The sequence below is a fragment of the Vulpes lagopus genome, chromosome 2 (genome assembly GCF_018345385.1).
Source record: "Vulpes lagopus strain Blue_001 chromosome 2, ASM1834538v1, whole genome shotgun sequence".
Lineage (NCBI taxonomy): Eukaryota > Metazoa > Chordata > Mammalia > Carnivora > Canidae > Vulpes > Vulpes lagopus.
The window spans coordinates 26,253,647-26,272,300 of NC_054825.1; the positions used below are offsets into that span (position 1 = coordinate 26,253,647).

The following is an 18,654-nucleotide window of genomic DNA, read 5'->3' on the forward strand; positions in this document are numbered from 1 at the left end:
AGTCTGCTTCTCCCTCTGCCTGTGTCTCTGCCTGCCTCTCTCTCTCTCTCTCTGTCTCTGCCTCTCTCTCTGTCTCTGCCTCTCTCTCTGTGCCTCTCATGAATAAATAAAATCTTAAAAAAAAAATTGGAATAACAGGGCACCTGGGTGGCTCAGTCAGTTAAGCATCTGCCTTCGGCTCAGGTCATGATCCTGGAGTTCCATGATCAAGTCCCACATCAGGCTCCCTGCTCAGCATGGAGTCTGCTTCTCCCTCTGCCTGTGTCTCTGCCTGCCTCTCTCTCTCTCTCTTCTCTCTCTCTCTCTGTCTCATGAATAAATAAATAAAATCTTAAAAAAAAAATTGGAATAACAGGGCACCTGGGTGGCTCAGTCAGTTAAGCATCTGCCTTCGGCTCAGCGGAGTAGCTTTCAACTATTAATCTAAAATCTTGAGAAACTGCAGAAAAATCAAGGATTGTTTTGTCCTATAGTTGGTCAGTATTACTAACAGATGAAAGGGAAAATATTTTACAGACCCATAGCAACCAGAAAAGAGGATAAATCAGGCTGAGGGAAAGAAAACGTCGAGAAAATTAAAAAGAGTATGAGGAAGAAAAATGATATTAATATAACCAGGCAGTTCCATTTGGCTTCAGTTAGTCTTCTGACTGGGGCAATGGGCAGCTTATCCAAACCAGGAAACGAGAGACCTCGACAGCTCTCATTGGTAATGATGGAGCGTCTCCTTTCAGAAAACTTTACTTGAGGCAAAGATATTAAGATCACATCCATTTGGGACTTCTAGAAAAGAAAGCCAGGTAAGCTGCTGCTGAGAAGTTGAACTGCAGCCTAGCAATATCTCACACCTGGGGACATGCTCTAAGCTCCTCACTCAATCTTCCTGACTTCCTTCACTCACCTGCAGAGCAGAGGTGAGGAAGCAAAGCCTAATCTGCCTCCTGGATCTGGAAAGAGAGCCCCATGGTATGCTGTGGGGCATAGGTATGCAGAGGCTGCTAAAATCCCCAACAGAGATAAGGCGCCCCTCCCTAGGCTGGAGAGCCTTAGAAGAGGCAAGCTGGGGGCAGGATTATACTAAATTAAGGTCCCAAGGGTTAGCATGGGAGGATTGAGAAGAATATGAGACTCCAAAGTGCTGCAGGCGCCCTAGCACCTTCCTGGGAAAGAGCCTCTCTCAAAATCAGCCGGAAAGTCTCCAACACCTCGAATCCAAGGACGTCTTAATTTTTTTTTTTTTTTTAAAGAGAGGGATTCGGGCAGCCCGGGTGGCTCAGCAATTTAGTGTCGCCTTCAGCCCAGGGCCTGATCCCGGAGACCCGGGATCGAGTCCCACGTCAGGCTCCCTGCATGCAGCCTGCTTCTCCCTCTGCCTGTGTCTCTGCCTGCCTCTCTCTCTCTCTCTCTCTCTGTCTCATGAATAAATAAAATCTTTTTAAAAAAGAGAGAGGGGTTCATCCCCCTAGACTGGTCATTTCACCTTCCTCCTTCAAATGCTTTCAACTGCCCTTCAAACAGAAGTCACACTCATCATCAGGACTTTGAGCACATGCAAGTGGGAGGCCCAGCACTTCCCCACGCCTGCTCAGCCTCCAGGCTCCTCCAGGCAAAGGAGCCTTCTTCCAGCTCCTCAAATTCCTGCAGCTCTTCCCCTCCTCAGGGAACAGCCTACATAGGATGTTCTCTGCAAAGAATGCTTCCCCTCACCTTCTGGCTTCAGTCCTGTCCTTGCCTGATTCTACAATCTAAAATGAGTCCACCACCTTACTCTTTGGAGAACCCTGCTCTTTCCATTTCCATGACCTTATGGAATCAAATATTTTGGTGCCTGTGTTTTCACTGTCTCTCTCCAGTGCCTAAGGGCAAGGACCCTATCTGTTTGTTCCATGCGGCTTCCTCAGCATCTGGCACAATCCTTGGCATGCAGCACGCCCTCAAATAAAAAATACAACTGATGAAAAATAGCTTCTTTCCTCCAAGTCCTTTCCTCATTTAAGATGGATCCTTGAGGGACGCCTGGGTGGCTCAGCGGTTGGGTGCCTGCCTTTGGCTCAGGTTGTGGTCCTGGGATCCAGGATCGAGTCCCACATCGGGCTCCCTGCATGGAGCCTGCTTCTTCTCTGCCTGTGTCTCAGCACCTCTCTCTGTCTGTGTCTCTCATGAATAAATAAATAAAATCTTAAAAAAAAAAGATTAAAAAAAATAAGATGGATCCTTGGAGGTTCAAGAGTGGTTCAAACCAGTGCTGGTCAGGGTATCCCTGGAGGCTTGCTCCTGCCACTCACCAGACGCAGGAAATTCTGCAAGGCCTGCCACCTCTCTGAACCCGTTTCCCCCCCCATCTGAGAAGTGGCAATCCTAGTATCTTCTCATCAGGCCACCTACAGCAGAGGTTATGTAAGAGAATGCAAGTGCCTAGGATAGCTTGGAGCTTAACAGCCACTGTTCTATGCACTTACTTTCAATTATAAAAAAGCAAGTGGGGAAAAAAAAGGGAGGGGGCCTCAACAGGAAAAGACTGAACTGCAAGTATAATTTTAACTTTAGAAAAGGCAGACGAAAGCAAAACTCAAGAAAATGCTATAATTCATTGATATTACTTTTGTATCGAAGATCTCTCTTGGGGATCCCTGGGTGGCTCAGCGGTTTAGCGCCTGCCTTTGGCCCAGGGCGCGATCCTGGAGTCCCGGGATCGAGTCCCGCATTGGGCTCCCAGCATGGAGCCTGCTTCTCCCTCTGCCTGTGTCTCTGCCTCTCTCTCTTTCTCTATCATAAATAAATAAAATCTTAAAAAAAAAAAAAAAAAAGATCTCTCTCAAAAAATAAATAAATAAAAATAAAGATCTCTCTCTCGGGCCAAAAACCTAAGAAAAGGGACCAATTCTCAAGGACTCAGGAGAGTACTTTGTCATTATAAAAACAATTTTATATAACAATCATTCTGTTGTTTGTTGAAAACAATGATAATATTTCCTGGCCAATCACAACAGTATTACTCTAATGATATAATCATTTGTCTCAATGGCTACCGACATGTAAAATGTTCATTTCACCTAAGCTAGCAATCGTACTTCTAGGAATTTATCCCACAGAAATTCTTAGGCAAGAGTACAAGGACACACATATACAAGGATGTTCACTGCAGATCTGTGGTAGGGAAAAGCTGGAAATCACCCAAACGTCCAACAACGGGAGACTAGTTAAATAAAATACAGTGTATCTAGATAAAAAAAAGCGCAGTTAGGAAGAACACACTAACATCGGAAGATGTCCAAAAGATATTAATAAAAAAAAAAAGCAAGTTGAACAACAGTATGAAAAGTATGGTCCATTTTTATAAAGTAATCATTCTTCTTCTTCTTCTTCTTTCTTCTTTTTAAAGATTTTGCTTATTTATTTGAGAAAGAAGGAGAGAGATCACAGAGGGAGAAACAGACTCCACACTAAGCAGGGCGATCCTGGATCCCAGAACCCTGAGATCATGACCTGAGCCAAAGGCAGACACTAAGCCACCCAGGCACCCCAATAATGATTATCCTACATAGATCTATGCATTGAAAAGAAAATCTGCAAATAGGAATAACAACGTTTTCTCAGTGGAGGGATGCATTATGAAGGATTTTCACTTTCTGGGTCATAAATTTCTATGTTTGTTTTTATAATGAGCAAGTATTTGTTTATATAGATTGGAAAGGGAAAGAAAATGAAAAAAAAATCTCTATTGGCTTTAGTTTGTCAATCCCTCAGAGTTCAATCAGCTGTAAGCTTTGATGGCTCAGGATCCTTCATGGTGCTGCCCTGTCTCCTGACTTGGGCCCAAATCACAAATTGAGCAGACTCAGCACATGTCAGGAGGTTGCCATTAAACAGCAGCCGGCCAAGGCACTTGAATTTCCACAGTGTCAGTTACAAGGTTGGGGGCCATGTTTCTCCTAAAATTCAAGTGAAATTGCCTTGGAATTTGTGGTTAAGTCCTACCAATGGCAGAATGGAGCAGCAGACAGCCTCTCCAGCAGAATTCTAAAGCACAGCTCGGAAATCAAGCCGTGCTGAGTTGGGGGAATGGTTTCTCTTTAATGAAACCCAGAGGGTAGGGGGCAGGGGAGCAGTCACTGGCAATCTGAGAAGAAGGAATAAGCTGATCATAAAATTAAAAGGGAATGGGAAGGAAGAGACATTGGGCTGCAAAGTAGGAAGGAAAGAAGTTCAAATGTCTGCTGGTAGTTACTGATGGAGAGACTGCAGAATTTACCAAATGATTCATGCCACAGGCTGGATTTGATTCTAAATCTCCTGTAGCAGGTGAAACGACAGCTCCCCTGTCCTTATGACTAGACTATTCTCTTTCTACTTGACACTTGTATACTGGTCCCGTGTCCAGATCAATATGCAAGGGTCCTCTGATCCCACACACAGCTAGGGGGCTTCTTGGGTGGAATTGGAGATACTGTTTTGCCCACCTGGGGCCATTTCCCTCCTTAAAAGAGAAGCCCAAATTCCTTCTCCTGCCCTTCCTTGGCTGTGCCCCTCAGGGAAACAGGGCCCTTCCCAGCCCTAGAAAGTGGATATTGATTAGTAAACCAACTTGATTTCCTCACCTTCCTGACATAGCTCTGGCCAGTGAGATGCAAGGGGAGGTCAATGAGGGCAGTTCTGTGGGGGTGTTGATTGGTCTTTAAAAGAGACATAGGACAGAAGTTCCCTTTTACTACTTATAAACTCTGTCAAGTGTGAATCTAGGATGCTAGGGATTATGGCAGCTATCTTTGGACTAAGAGGGAACTGGTTTTAAAAGGCAGGCCAAGGTGCTGAGGGAGGCAGAGTAGGAAGTTGGAAAGAATTCAGGTCCGAAACAACTTCACTGAACAGATGACAACCAACCCTGGAACTGCCCTACCTCCAGATGACTTACTACATAAGACAAGCGCCATTATTGGTAGGTCATTTTAGTCAGGATGTTCTATTACTTGTAGTAAAAACCACCCAACAGATACAAGGCAGAACAAATTGTGCCTGCTCCATCTATGTACTCTAAGGATTTGACTTCTGAGCATAACTATACACCAGGATTACTAGGTGACAGATGCCCCTGTGGCCTCATGACAGTAACTGATTTTACCTACCCAGAGCTATACCTAATCTTTTTCTGCCAGGAGTTACCCTTTGCTTTAGGGGATTTCTTTCCTACTCCATATGGTTAGAAGTGAGGAGAGGGGAAAAACTTAACATAAATTCTGGTGCTCCATCTCAACTACCACCACCAACCATGGTGGTCACATGACCCAGGCAGAACCAATCTGAGTTCCTCCCCAAGACAGATGTAGGAATATTGGAAGAAAAAATCCTCCTGCTTGCTAGGACTACAAACTGAGAGAACCAGGAACTGACTGGTGTTCATCTTTCGTGGCATGTAGGGAGAGTCAGTCTATAGTATAAGATCAACTCGTGTATCAGAGCCCTGAGGATGCTGTCTGAACATATAGATCAAGCCATGCCTGAAACCCGAGACAACCCATTCACCTAAGCCATAAAGCCATTAAAGTAGTTTGATTTGAGTCTCTGTCATTTGCTTATTAACTTGAATAAACACTAATGTGCCCCACCTCTACATCCTTCATCTTCTCTAGATACTCTCCTTTCCCAGGTCTCTCATTTCTACTTCTTTTTCTCTACAGAGAGAGCAAATCAACCTCTGAGCAAACCAACCAACTGTCCTCCAGCTAAGTTACAGGACCCTTCTGAGTCATTCTTCAGAGCAGGCTTCAGAGGCAGCCTCACATGGCCTCACAACTAGGTGTGTGCACTCCCACCCGCCACCACACTCCCCACAGCTTTGTCCCTCTTTCCCTTGCCTACCGTGCCCTGATGCCTTTTCCAAGGCTGTGGATGCTATTTCGACCTGGAAAAGCAGGTTTAAGCATTCCACTTACTTGATGGCACTGCTCAGCATGTTCATACATGCAAACAGGTGGGGTGCTCCACATAGTCAGAGTTTAAGGTAGGCAGCACAGGTGAAGCAAGACCATCAAACAGAATTATACTGCTAGTTATACATGTAGTTATATCTGTGTGCACATCAAACGTAAAACACGTGTTGTGTATCACAGCACATATGTTACCCTTGTAGAAGATGACAACTCAGCGGCTAGAGCAATGCCTACACATCACAAAGGAGGTTCTCTGCAGCATCAGAAGAATGTGTCACACTCTGAAAAATCCTGAAAGGCCTAAACTTAGTCTTACAAAACAGTTACAATAGGGGCAATTATTCAAATTTTAAAAAGATTCTTCACCTAATAAAGGAAGTTACTACAAGGTCCCACTAAACTGCAGGGCCCTATTGCATTTGGAATATGAGTTGATTTGTGTAAGATTTTACATGGACTGTCAATTATATAAATCAAGGAGCCCTAGTTTAACTAAATTTGGTTTTTAGTTGTATAATGTGATGACACAACAAGGCAATTTTATTTGTATCACTATTATTGATTTTCTGTGTGAAGAAAGATAATAGCACCAAATACTATCGTATCAATTGAGACAAGTGTCTGATTCAGAGACAAGCAAGGCATTACCTTCCTAACAATGTTTTGCTGTTAAATGGCATCTTTATTGTCATTGCAAAGAAAGAACTAAGGTACTCACTTTCTTCATCCATATAAAGTTTTTAAAGATGAAATATGAATAATAACAATAATTGTGGGTAATATTTACATAGTTCTTACTATATGTCAGGCACCATTCTAAGTGCTTTATAGGTATTAGCTCATTTCATCCTCTCAATAACCTCATATGTAGTTACTATTATTATCTCTGCTTTCTAGATGGGTAAATGGGTTACACTGCCCAAGGTCAGGAGGCAGTAACTGACAGAGCTAAGAATGATGACAGTCTGGGTCCAGGGGCCATGCTCTTCACCTTCATACTAGGATGTCCCCTTGACCTGGCAGTTATGTGCAGGATGGTGAACAGTACATGCGGGAGGAGCAGAAATGGGGGCTGCTTAGCTTAGAACTAATAAGTTCAGGCATATGGTACTCAAGACCTGTATTATGCAGTGAAGTGACGGGGGAGAAAAAGAAAGGAAAGAAAGGAAAGAGAGGAAAGAAAGGAAAGAAAGGAAAGAAAGGAAGAAAGGAAGAAAGAAAAAAAGAAAGAAAGAAAGAAAGAAAAGAAAAGAAAAGAAAGAAAAGAAAGAAAAAAGAAAAGAAAAGAAAAGAAAAGAAAAGAAAAGAAAAGAAAAGAAAAGAAAAAAGAAAGAAAAGAAAAGAAAAGAACAAGGAATGGTGATTACAAGTGGGCACAAGGGAGATTTCTGAAGAACTAGCTTGTTTCTTGATTTGGGTGACAGTTATAAGGGTCAGTTTGTGAGTCATCAAGCTGTATTTTTTATATACATACTTTCATGAATAAAAAGTTAAGGGGGGCAGCCCGGGTGGCTTAGCGGTTTAGCGCCACCTTAAGCCCAGGGTGTGATCCTGGAGACCTGGGATCGAGTCCCACGTCAGGCTCCCTGCATGCAGCCTGCTTCTCCCCCTGCATGTGTCTCTGCCTCTCTCTCTCTCTCTCTATCTCATGACAAAAAAAAAAAAAAAAAGTTAAGGGATAGAAGGATAGATATAAGAGGATTTTGGTAATATTATGAATGCCTTCTGCATTTTCCAAGACCCATTTTCCAAATGTTCTAGAGTGACGGGGTGAGAGAGACATCATGGAGCTCACAGGCCAAGTGAACCAGTGAAGTCATCCATATGGAGGATTCTCAAATCTCATTTTCAGCTGCGAGACATCAGCTGAGCTATAGGCAACATAGCATCATGGTTAGGAGAATGGCATAAAGAACTAACTTGCCTGGTTCAAATCTTTTTTTTTTTTTTTTAAGATTTTATTTATTTATTCATGAGAGACACAGAAAGAGAGGCAGAGACACAGGCAGAGGGAGAAGCAGGCTCCATGCAGGGAGCCCGATGTGGGACTCGACCCTGGGACTCCAGGATCATGTCCTGGGCGGAAGGCAGGCACCAAACAGCTGAGCCACCCAGGCATCCCCCCTGGTTCAAATCTTGCTTTGCACCTCCTAGATGTGTGATCTCGAACATGCTATATACTTTACCTTTCCATACAGTCTTGTTCTCTGCAACTGTAAAGCTGGTATAACACAGTGTCTAACTCACAGGGCTTTACTGTAGATTAAATGAGCACTTGGCAATTGTGGCTGGCACATGGAACACACTAGTAAATGTGAGCCCTTGTCTTCACCATGTAGGCCCATAGCCATGGTCTCCTACCTTGTATCAGTTACCATATACTTTTTAAAATAATCTTCCCATTATTTAAATAATTTATTATTATTCCCTGCCATGTTCTAAAAAGCATTTCAGGTAGATTTGTTTTAGCTATTATTTAGGTAGTGTGATCATATTATAGAAAATCTGGAAAACAGAAAATCAATTATCATCTTTCAAGAGGGTCATCCTGCTGCTGCTGTGTAATGCCTGACGTGATCTGAAGTCACATTACAGACACCACAAAAGGGGCCACTGGTGCACAAGGGACTGTGGAGCACACACCTGCCAGGCTACTCAAGAAACAGCCACAACTTTTTCTTTCAAAAAATTTCAATCACATAGAAAAATTAGGTCAGTATAGCAAATATCCATAAGCCCTTGACCTAGATTCATCAGAATTGTTAACATTTTGCCACGTTGCTTTCTCTTCTCTCTCCATACACACTTTACTTTTTTGCCTAATCATATGAAAATTAAGTTGCAGAAATGATGTCATTTTATTCATAAAGACTTCAGCTTTTATCTAAGAACAAGCACATTGTCCAATATAATCACTGTATTATATGGGACCCAAAGGATTTCAGTTGTATGATACTATTATCTAATATACAGTCTATACTTTTCCAACTGCCCTAAAAATGACCTCACCTGGCCCCAGTTCAGGATCCAATCAAGGATCATAAGTACATTTAAACTGTCATGTGGGGGATCCCTGGGTGGCTCAGCGATTTAGCGCCTGCCTTTGGCCCAGGGCGCAATCCTGGAGTCCCGGGATCGAGTCCTGGGATCGAGTCCCGCATTGCGCTCCCAGCATGGAGCCTGCTTCTCCCTCCTCCTGTGTCTCTGCCTCTCTCTCTCTATCATAAATAAATAAATAAATAAATAAATAAATAAATAAATAAATAAATAAATCTTTAAAAAAAAATAAACTGCCATGTGTCCTGTAATCTAGTACACCCGCTGCCTCTTGTCCTTGTGTATCTTTCACAGCACTGACATTTTTGAAGAGTCCAGGAAGTTTTCTTATAAAATGTTCTGCACTCTAGATTTGTTTGACTGCTTGCTCATGATTCAACACAGGTGTAACATTTTTAGAAAAGTGCTACCCAGTGGATATTTTATACTGTCTACTGCCACACATAAGGAAGTACATAATCATAATTTGCTCCATTACTGGTATTGTTATGTTTCATCATTTCGTTAAGGTGATGTCCACCCAAATCTTATCATTGTAAAGGTGTTTCTCAGGAACAAATAAGTAATCTCTGGAGGGTTTCTTTGAGTTCCTGTGAATGAATATCTTGTCCCCTGACAATATTTTTATTTTTTTTAAAAGATTTATTTATTTATTTGTGAGAGAGAGAGAGAGAGAGAGAGAGAGAGGCAGAGACACAGGAGGAGGGAGAAGCAGGCTCCATGCCTGGAGCCCGACGTGGTACTTGATCCCAGGACTCCAGGATCGTGCCCTGGGCCAAACGCAGGCGCCAAACCACTGAGCCACCCAGGGATCCCCACAATCTTTTTATCCAATGGTTGGCATTTGTTGATATTCTTCCTGAATTGATGATCACATTAATGGTACAAAATGGTCACTAGTGGGGATCCCTGGGTGGCACAGCGGTTTGGCGCCTGCCTTTGGCCTAGGGCGCGATCCTGGAGACCCGGGATCGAATCCCACGTCAGGCTCCCGGTGCATGGAGCCTGCTTCTCCCTCTGCCTGTGTCTCTGCCTCTCTCTCTCTCTTTGTGTGTGACTATCATAAATAAATAAAAAAAAAAAATTAAAACAACAACAACAACAAAAAAAAACAAAATGGTCACTAGTGATGTTTACTGTATGGGTGAAAAGTTAAATTTTATTTTAAATTTTATTTTCCCACTTACTTGCACTATTACTTCAGAACTATAATATCAGAACTATTTCAGAAGTTCATCTGCTTGACTCCTCCTGACAGTGATTCATAACACCTATTTTTATATTTCTCTGATCTCTATCCACCTGAGCAAGTACATTATGTGGAAACAAACATTTAAATGCACTGGCTTAAGCAGTGGGCAAGGTGTTACCTGTCTATACAAGCAAGAGGTTGTCTAGTGTTTAGAGCCTTCTTTGCTACAGCCGATCAAATTCCCCATCAAGAAAAGTCTAATTTCCAAAGACAGTTCTCTATCAGGGTCAGCTTCGAGCATCCCAAGAAGAGAAAGAGGGAGGACACAAAGGTTTAGGTAATAGACTCCTGGCACAATTTTAAAAGATTCTGCAAACCACATTAGGGCAGTACCAAATCACATGGGCCACTGCTTCAGGGAGCCTGCTTCCCCTGTCCCCGTGAACAGTACTTCTTCCTTGTCAACAATCCTTTAGAACCCAAACATCATCCTTAGATAGACTGCATTAGAATCTCCTGGGAAGCTGATTAAGAAACAAATGTCTCTGTCTCTCCTCTGACCAACTGCATCACGGCCACACAGGGGTTTTGGGAATCAGAGTGTGGACAACTCCCCAGAGGACCTCATGAGCAGCCAGGTTTGGGAACCCTCGCTTAGAAAAGACCCACTATAGTCTCCCAAAGGGGATTATTCCAGAGGACACAAAATGTAGATAGTAGTTAAGGATCAGTCCCATTATGTGATAGCCACCCTACCAACAACTGACCCTAGGGGTCCAGAATGAGGACAGATGAGTTCAACCTAGAGGACCTATTATACCCCCAATTTATAACCCACTCAAAGCTGGGGGGGAAAAAGTCACTGTCAGATCTATGGTTCTCCAAACTTAGTCGCTACCAGAAGCATCTGGGAACAATACCCCTAAAGGATACTGAGTCAGAGATCTCCTATGGGGCCCAGGAATGTGTGGTTATAACAAGCTCTCAATATGCTTCTGATGCAGGGGATCCAAGGACAGTACTTTGAGGGACTCTGGCCTCGATGCTGCTCATCTATGGCAGTCAAAGAGCAAAAGAATTGGATAAAATTGTCTTGGCCTTCATCTGAAGGTTACTTAACTAAATAAAAAGAAAAAAATCTGAGGCCATATGAGACGTATTACTGAGCAATTAATTTGCCACACAAAAACATCCAGATGATATGAAACCTTCCTTAAAAGGTATTAAATTTTGCTCTAACATTTCATCCCACTGGAGGACTATAGGCAGGATGAGCTAAGAGCAAGACACCGAGATCCCGACACAAAGTCCCCACTTTGGGTACCATGTTAGCAGTCTCCAGAGGGGCACCAGGAGCATAGAACCATCCCCTGGTAGCCACGTGAATCACGTGAATCAAATTTTTCTGACTGTCAAGGTCCTGCCTGATTCCAGCTTCACCCTCACACAGTGAGGGAACAAACACCCAGCAATTCTTTCTCTCTGTCACACTCTCCACTGTTAACCCAAGGCTTAACCAAAATTAACACATGTGCTTGTGTTCCCCAGAAATGGAGATGCCTAGGCCACTGGTAGCAGGGAGCAAGGACATTATGGGAAATGGGACAGACAGAAAAAGCTGATCAGCTCCATGCTGAGTTGGAATTTGGCTCACTGGGAATCAGAAGTATGGCTAGGCTCAAGGTGGCTGCTAGAGGTCATAGTGGCAAATCCTTCTCTTCCCTGGCCCAGGTAGCTTCCCACCCAGGAAACACCAGGCAAAACAAGCCACCTTCATAGTACAAATGATGTACAATACTCTCAGGAAAGGTAACTCCACAGATATCAAAATATGCCTACGACTTCCCAAAGCCAAGCAGGCTCATAGCAAAAGGATCCCCACGTCAGCCAGCTCTTAGAGTTCTTACCTGACTGGAACACGTATCTGGCCAAGCCCTGCATTAGCTCTGCTGGCCATGTTGGGGGGGCAGACTCCCCTGTTTCTCTCTTCAGACGAAATGTCAATTCAAAGCCAAAACCACTAGGCCCGTCTGTTCCTGTAAATCTGAAAGGAATAAAAACCAAATGTTTTTATTTTAGTTCAACCACCTCAGGAAAACACTGTTTTTAAAGTCCAATTAAAGTTTTCCCCTTTTTTTGGTGGCCTTAGCATCCAAACCCCTTAATCAGAGAATCTCCCTCAATAGCCTATAAAGAGCCACAATACTAGTCTTGTGCTCCTGCCAGCCACGGTCCATGGCTCTGACCTTGGCCCAGCCAAATTCCCCCGGTGGCACTCTAAATTATGAGTTCTACATTCTGTGGCTCTGGAACATTCCTCTTGATGATTAAGTCTCTATTACTGAAAATCTTCCTTATTCACACTCTTCATTCCTTCAAGCTGTTAATAAGCACCTACTTAGTTTGCTAAGGACACAAGGCCCACTGTACTGTGAGGAAGAGATCATTTCTCTCCACACCCACCTTGGGATGGTACCCCACACAGGTACAATCCTTGGGATGGGCTGGCTGGTCTCCAAACTCAGCATTTGAGGATAAGTCCCAAGGCAGATTCCAAATATTGGGAGGGCCTATATTCTTCCTGAAACCCAGCATCCCACACATCCTAATTGATCAGCACATGCTCTTCCTGAAACTCGCTGCCCCATGTGCATTCTTCAATCACTGGAATGCTCAGGAAGCATGATTTGTGCTCCCTTCTCATCCCCAGGTGGTCAAGAACGATGACAGTTAAGCCTCTATGGCCATATTTATCACGGTGATGATGAGGTGAGGGAGGAATGCCAGCCTCTCACTGCTAGGAAACACTCAGGAGAGCACCAGGTCTTCAGGGAAGTCCCTGAAATGGACTTCTGTCAGAAAGGGAAAATGATGTGGATGAGAAAGCAAGGCCTGGTTGGGGGGGTGACATGCCCCCCTTATGGGAGGGAAGCATCCAGGGAGGAGTTCCTGAGAACTTAGGAGGTTTGCCAGCATGGGAAGGGTTAAAAGTTAAAATAAGTTCATGATATAATTTTCAGTAATTATATCTTGTACAAACATGAGCCACAATGATTATACACATGTAAACTCCTCAGCATACAAATACAAACCATAAACTAAGATGACAGCCAACACCTCCTTGCTAGCCAACTACCCGACCAGGCAGTCAGAGGCAAGAGTTGCGAAGGGATAATGACGATGCCCAACCCTAGAATTCCACATGGCGTCTTTCCTCCATCATCCTCTTCATCACCCTCAAGAGGCCAGGCCAGAAGATGGGACAGAAGGAGATTCCAAAGTCTCTGAACCTCGGACATCAGTCCTAACCTTGTGTCTGTGCCTGGGTGAGCTCAGCCCTCCTGCACTTGCTACAGTGGGGAGATCACCTCTGGGAAGCTATGTTCTCCAAAGGACTCAAAAGGAATCAGGCCTTAAAGTCGTTATGCTCAGGCCTAATTATATTTAAAGGAGGTGTCCATGGTTTGCATTTCCTCTGGGTACCTAGCAGTGTGGGAGGCAGAATCCATTTTGAGGGTACGCAACTAGAATTTCAGAGACCAGATGAGAAGAAGTTGTTTGGCAGGACATGGTGTAAGCTATTTTTTGCCCTTACTGAACTGTCATATTTGGGAGCAATTCGATGCAAGGGGGCTGGGGGAATAGCTAAACAAGCTGAGGCTGGAAGAGCCACTTCCTTGGGGCTGCAGGCTTGAGGGGAGTGTGAAAATCTAAGGTAATGCAACACTGACTCAGAGTTAAAATTCCACTGAAGGAGATGGGTCACTAGGCCAAAGGGAAGATTTCAAGCAGCCTCCAATAGAAGCAGCTTCGTAAAAATGTATTAGACCATTATTCCAGGGCTTTCATCTTGGGCCAAGAAAAATACATGATTTCTAACCACAAAAACTTGAGAAACAGACAAAAAGAAAATCCTCTTCAGATTGTGTGATGGGAAGAACCCTCGATGCAGAGAGAAATCATATGCATCCCAGCAGCACCACCCCTCTAAGGAAGCTGTGTACACATACACACACATGTATGGGTGTGCATGTGCACATGTGCACATGTCCACCATCTGCCTCCATGCGGGATGCTTTTTGGGCCAGCTCTGTGGTGGGCAGGCCAGCCCTCACTTGGCTAGCTGGGAGGGACAGGCCTGGCCAGATGGTATCCACCTGCATTTGATTACCACCCACCAGGCTGGCTGGACGCAACCTCTAAACTCTGAAACATGCGTTTGGAATGGCCCAGCTTCAGGATAAACACACAACCTGGAGCCTGTCAGAAGTTCTCTTTTTCAAAGCAGACTGCCCAGGAAACAGCCAAGCGACAAGGTCATTCAGTCTTTAAAGTCCCCTGGGAGAGACCTGGCTTGGTCTCGACTTCTTCACGTGAGGGCTTCTCCAGCCAAAGTGGTTTTGTCTGACCAGAGGATGAAGCCCCTCCTAGGGGCAGCTGTCCCACATCCTCTGAGGAAGAAAAGCATGAGAGGAAACTGGTATGTGCTACAGAAGGAGGGAGATGGGTCAGAGCAAAGAATTTTTCTAACATAGAAGGCTACTAAAATATTAGCTAGTGGTGAAGGGAGCCAGTGGAAGTTCTTCCTACAGAGATTCTAAAGGAATATATTACAGATTCTCCCTCTGGTAGGGAGAGGGTGAAGGGTTCTAATGGTCTTGTTGCAGAAGGATGGTTGAGACTGTTTCCAGCTCAAGAATTTCTGATCCTGCTCGCTGAGGTACCCAGGGGAGAGGCTGGCTTTGTCCCAGCCATTTGGAGAGCTTAGGAATGGATGTGGCAGCCTCAAGAGTAACATTAAACCTGCACACAGAAAGAACCTGTGCCTTTAATCCCAGACACAGTTGCATGACCACTGGAACCTGCCCAAAAGCCTGCCCCAAGCAGCTGGACTAAGAAGGTACAAGTTAGCATCTAAGAAGCCAAAATAACCACTAACGCCAGGCAGAAGATGAATGGGAACCCAGATGGGCTTTCTGGAGGAAACACAAAGGCTAGGGTGGGCAGAAAAGACCTGACCTAAAAGTTGGCATCTCATGCTCAACACCCTTAGTTAATAGGGAAATTCAAATAAAAACCATGGTGAGATACCACTCCATACCCTCTAGGATGGCTAAAATAAAAGACAATAACAAGTGTCGACGAGTATGTGGAGAAATTGGAACTCACACACACTGCAGGTGGGAATGCAAAATGGCAGCACTGCTCTGTAAAACAGGCTTGCAATTCCTCAAAAAGTTAAACACAAAGTTACCACATGACTCAACAGTTCCACTCCTAGGTATATACCCAGAAGAAATGGAAATGTGTGCTTACACAAAAACTTGTGCATTGGGTCACCTGGGTAGTTCAGTTGATTAAGGTCTGACTACAGCTCAGGTCATGATCTCAGGGTCCTGGGACTGGGCCCTAGGTCAGGCTCCCTGCTCAGTGGGGAATGTGCTTGTCCTTCTGTCTCTCCCCATGCTCGTGTTCTCTCTCAAATAAATAAAATCTAAAAAATACAAAAACAAAAAAAAAATTTAAACCTGTACATTAATGTTTATAGTAGCATTATTCATAATAAGCCAGAAAGTGGAAGCAACCCAATGTAGTTGACAGATGAAGGGACAAACAAAATGTAGCACAAAACAACAGGATAAAAAAAAAAAACAATGTCCTGATACAACGTGGATGAACCCTGAAAACATTATGCTAAGTGAGTAAAGCCAGATAGAAAAAGGCCATATAATGTTACAATTCCATTTATACAAATGTCTGGAATAGGGGCACCTATATGGCTCAGTCAGTTAAGCATCTGCCTTCGGCTCAGGTCATGATCCCAGGTTCCTGGAATCGAGCCCTGCATGGGGGCCCCCCCCTCCCTGCTCAGCGGGGGGTCTGCCTCTCCTTCTGCCCCTCCCTCCTACTTATGCTCTCCCCCTCTCTCTCAGATAAATAATAAATAAATAAAATCTTTAAAACAATGTCTGGAATAGGGATATCTGGGTGGCTCAGTGGTTGAGTGCTTGCCTTTAGCTCAGGGCATGATTCTAGAGTCCCAGAATTGAGTCCCACATCAGGTTTCCTGCATGGAGCCTACTTCTCCCTCTGCCTGTGTCTCTGCCTGCCTCTCTCTCTCTCTTTCTCTGTGTTTCTCATGAATAAATAAATAAAATCTTTTTAAAAAAATGTTTGGAATAAAGAAATCCAGAGACAGAAAGTAGATTAGTGGTTGCCAGAGGCTAGGGGGAGTAGAGAATGGGGAGTGATTGCTAATGGGTACAGTTTCTACTGTGATGGAAATGTTCTTGAATTAAATGGTGACAATGGTTGTACAACCTTATGAATATACTAAAAAGCACTGAATTGTATACTTTAAAAAGGTAAATTTCATGGTATGTGAATTATATTAAAAAAAAAAAATCCTGGTATCTCAGGTACACCTCAGTGCTAGGAGGGACAAGGCCAACCACACCAACCAGGTCTTTACTGGACTCTAGCTACTAACAACCACTATGATTAACTGAATGCCTATTAAGTTTTAGACCTTGACCTAAGTACTTATGTCACAGCGTTTAATTCTCCAACAAGATTCAGCCACTGTTATCTTCATTTAACTAACATGAAAAAAAGAGACTAGAGTTTAAGTAATATTCTATATGTCACACAGCAAGCAAGTTGACTTGGACTTGAAGTTGGCCTAACTCCAAAGTCTAGCTTCTTACTGCCATGTGACCTCAGGCAAGACATTTAACCTCTCTGTGCCTCAGTTTCCTCACAGTAACAATTTCTGAGTTGTGAAGATTAAATGTTAGAAACTGCCTGGAACACTTAGAAGCATTCTATCACTTACACTAAGTAAAAGGAGCCAGTCATGAAAGACCATGTATTGTATGTTTCCCTTGATACATGATAAATATAATAACTTAGTTTTATTTATTTTTTTAAAGATTTTATTTATTTATTCATGAGAGACACAGAGAGAAGGAAGAGACATAGGCAGAGGGAGAAGCAGGCTTCATGCTGGGAGCCCAACGTGGGACTCGATCCTGGAACTCCAGGATCATGCCCTGGGCCGAAGGCAGACTCTCAACCACTGAGCCACCCAAGCGTCCTGGTTTTTGTTTTTGTTTTAAAAAGAGATTTTATTTATTCATTTGAGAGAGAGAAAGAGACACAGAGACAGAGAGCACAAGTGGGAGGGGGAGGGGCAGAAAGAGAGGCAGACCCCCAGCTGAGCAGGAAGCCCAACTCAGGGCTCAATCCCAGGGCCCCAAGATCATGACCTGAGCTGAAGGAAGATATTAACCAACTGAGCCACCCAGGTGCCCCATATGACTTGTAATATAGAATACAAATTATGTATATATTATATAAAATGTCCACAACAGACAAATCTGCAGAGATAGAAAGCAGATTAGTGACTGTGTATGGGTAGGGAACTGAGGACAAATGTGGAATGACTGCTAATGCATATGGCATTTCTCTTTAGGGTGATGAAGAAGTTCTAAAATTAGATTATACGATGGTTACATAACTCTGATGTACTTAAACCATTAAATTATACATGCTAAGGGGGTGAATTGTACAGTATGTGAATTTATCTCAATAAAGCTGTTCTTAAAAATTGAGGGGGAAAAAGAAAAGATTGATAGTAAAAAAAATCACAAACTATAGATATATAGATATAGGTACAGACATACAAAGAGAGGTTCAACCTCACTCATGATAGGAGAAATACAATTTAAATACAAATTAAAGCAACAAGAAACATAGTTCTCACCCATCCGATTGGCAAAAATTAAAAAGTCGTTCTATTGGTGAGGCTGTGGGGAAAGATAGTGTCAAACAATACAAAGATACTGTATTGGCAATACAGGTTAGTACAATCATTTTGGAGGGTAAGTCAGCAAAAGCTAATAAAATTATATATATTTTACCTTTTGACCCAGAAATCCCATTTCTATGAACTTCTAATTGCCAAATATTGGAGACAACATAAATGCCCATTCATGGGAGAGTGGTTCAAAGAGTATTAACGCAGCTATGAGGAAGAGCTAACAAACCGATATGGATATTGCCAAGTAAAGAAAGCAGAAAGTGGGATGCCTGGGTGGCTCAGTGGTTGACATCTCTCTTCTGCTCAGGTCATGATCCTGGGGTCTTGGGATCGAGTCCTGCTTCGGGCTCCCTGCAGGGAGCCTGTTTCTCCCTCTGCCTATGTCTCTGCTTCTCTCTGTCTCTCATGAATAAATAAATAAAATCTAAAAAAAAAAAAAAAAGCAGAAAGTACTACAGTACACTACCTGTTGAGGAAGAAAGAGGGGGAGATAGGAAAATATACATATATCTGCTCATTTGTGCAAAAAGCAATACAGGAATAATAAATCAGAAACTAATAAGATTAGCTGCCTACAGGCAGTAGGTAGGAACAAGATGGAAAGAACTGCAGGATGGGGGGCAGGACACATTTCTCTGAATATGTATCTTGGTGTA

At 43.4% G+C, this 18,654-nt stretch overlaps 1 protein-coding gene across 3 annotated transcripts in view; it reads right to left on the reverse strand.

Annotated features, from left to right (window-relative positions):
- The window catches only part of SUFU (SUFU negative regulator of hedgehog signaling), a 118,965-nt gene that overhangs the window by 66,424 nt on the left and 33,887 nt on the right, over positions 1-18,654 (reverse strand). For all 3 annotated transcript variants that reach the window (XM_041743947.1, XM_041743946.1, XM_041743945.1), the window contains exon 3: positions 12,084-12,220. In XM_041743947.1, coding sequence (XP_041599881.1) covers positions 12,084-12,220 — 137 coding nt within the window. The remainder of the gene's footprint in view (positions 1-12,083; positions 12,221-18,654) is intronic.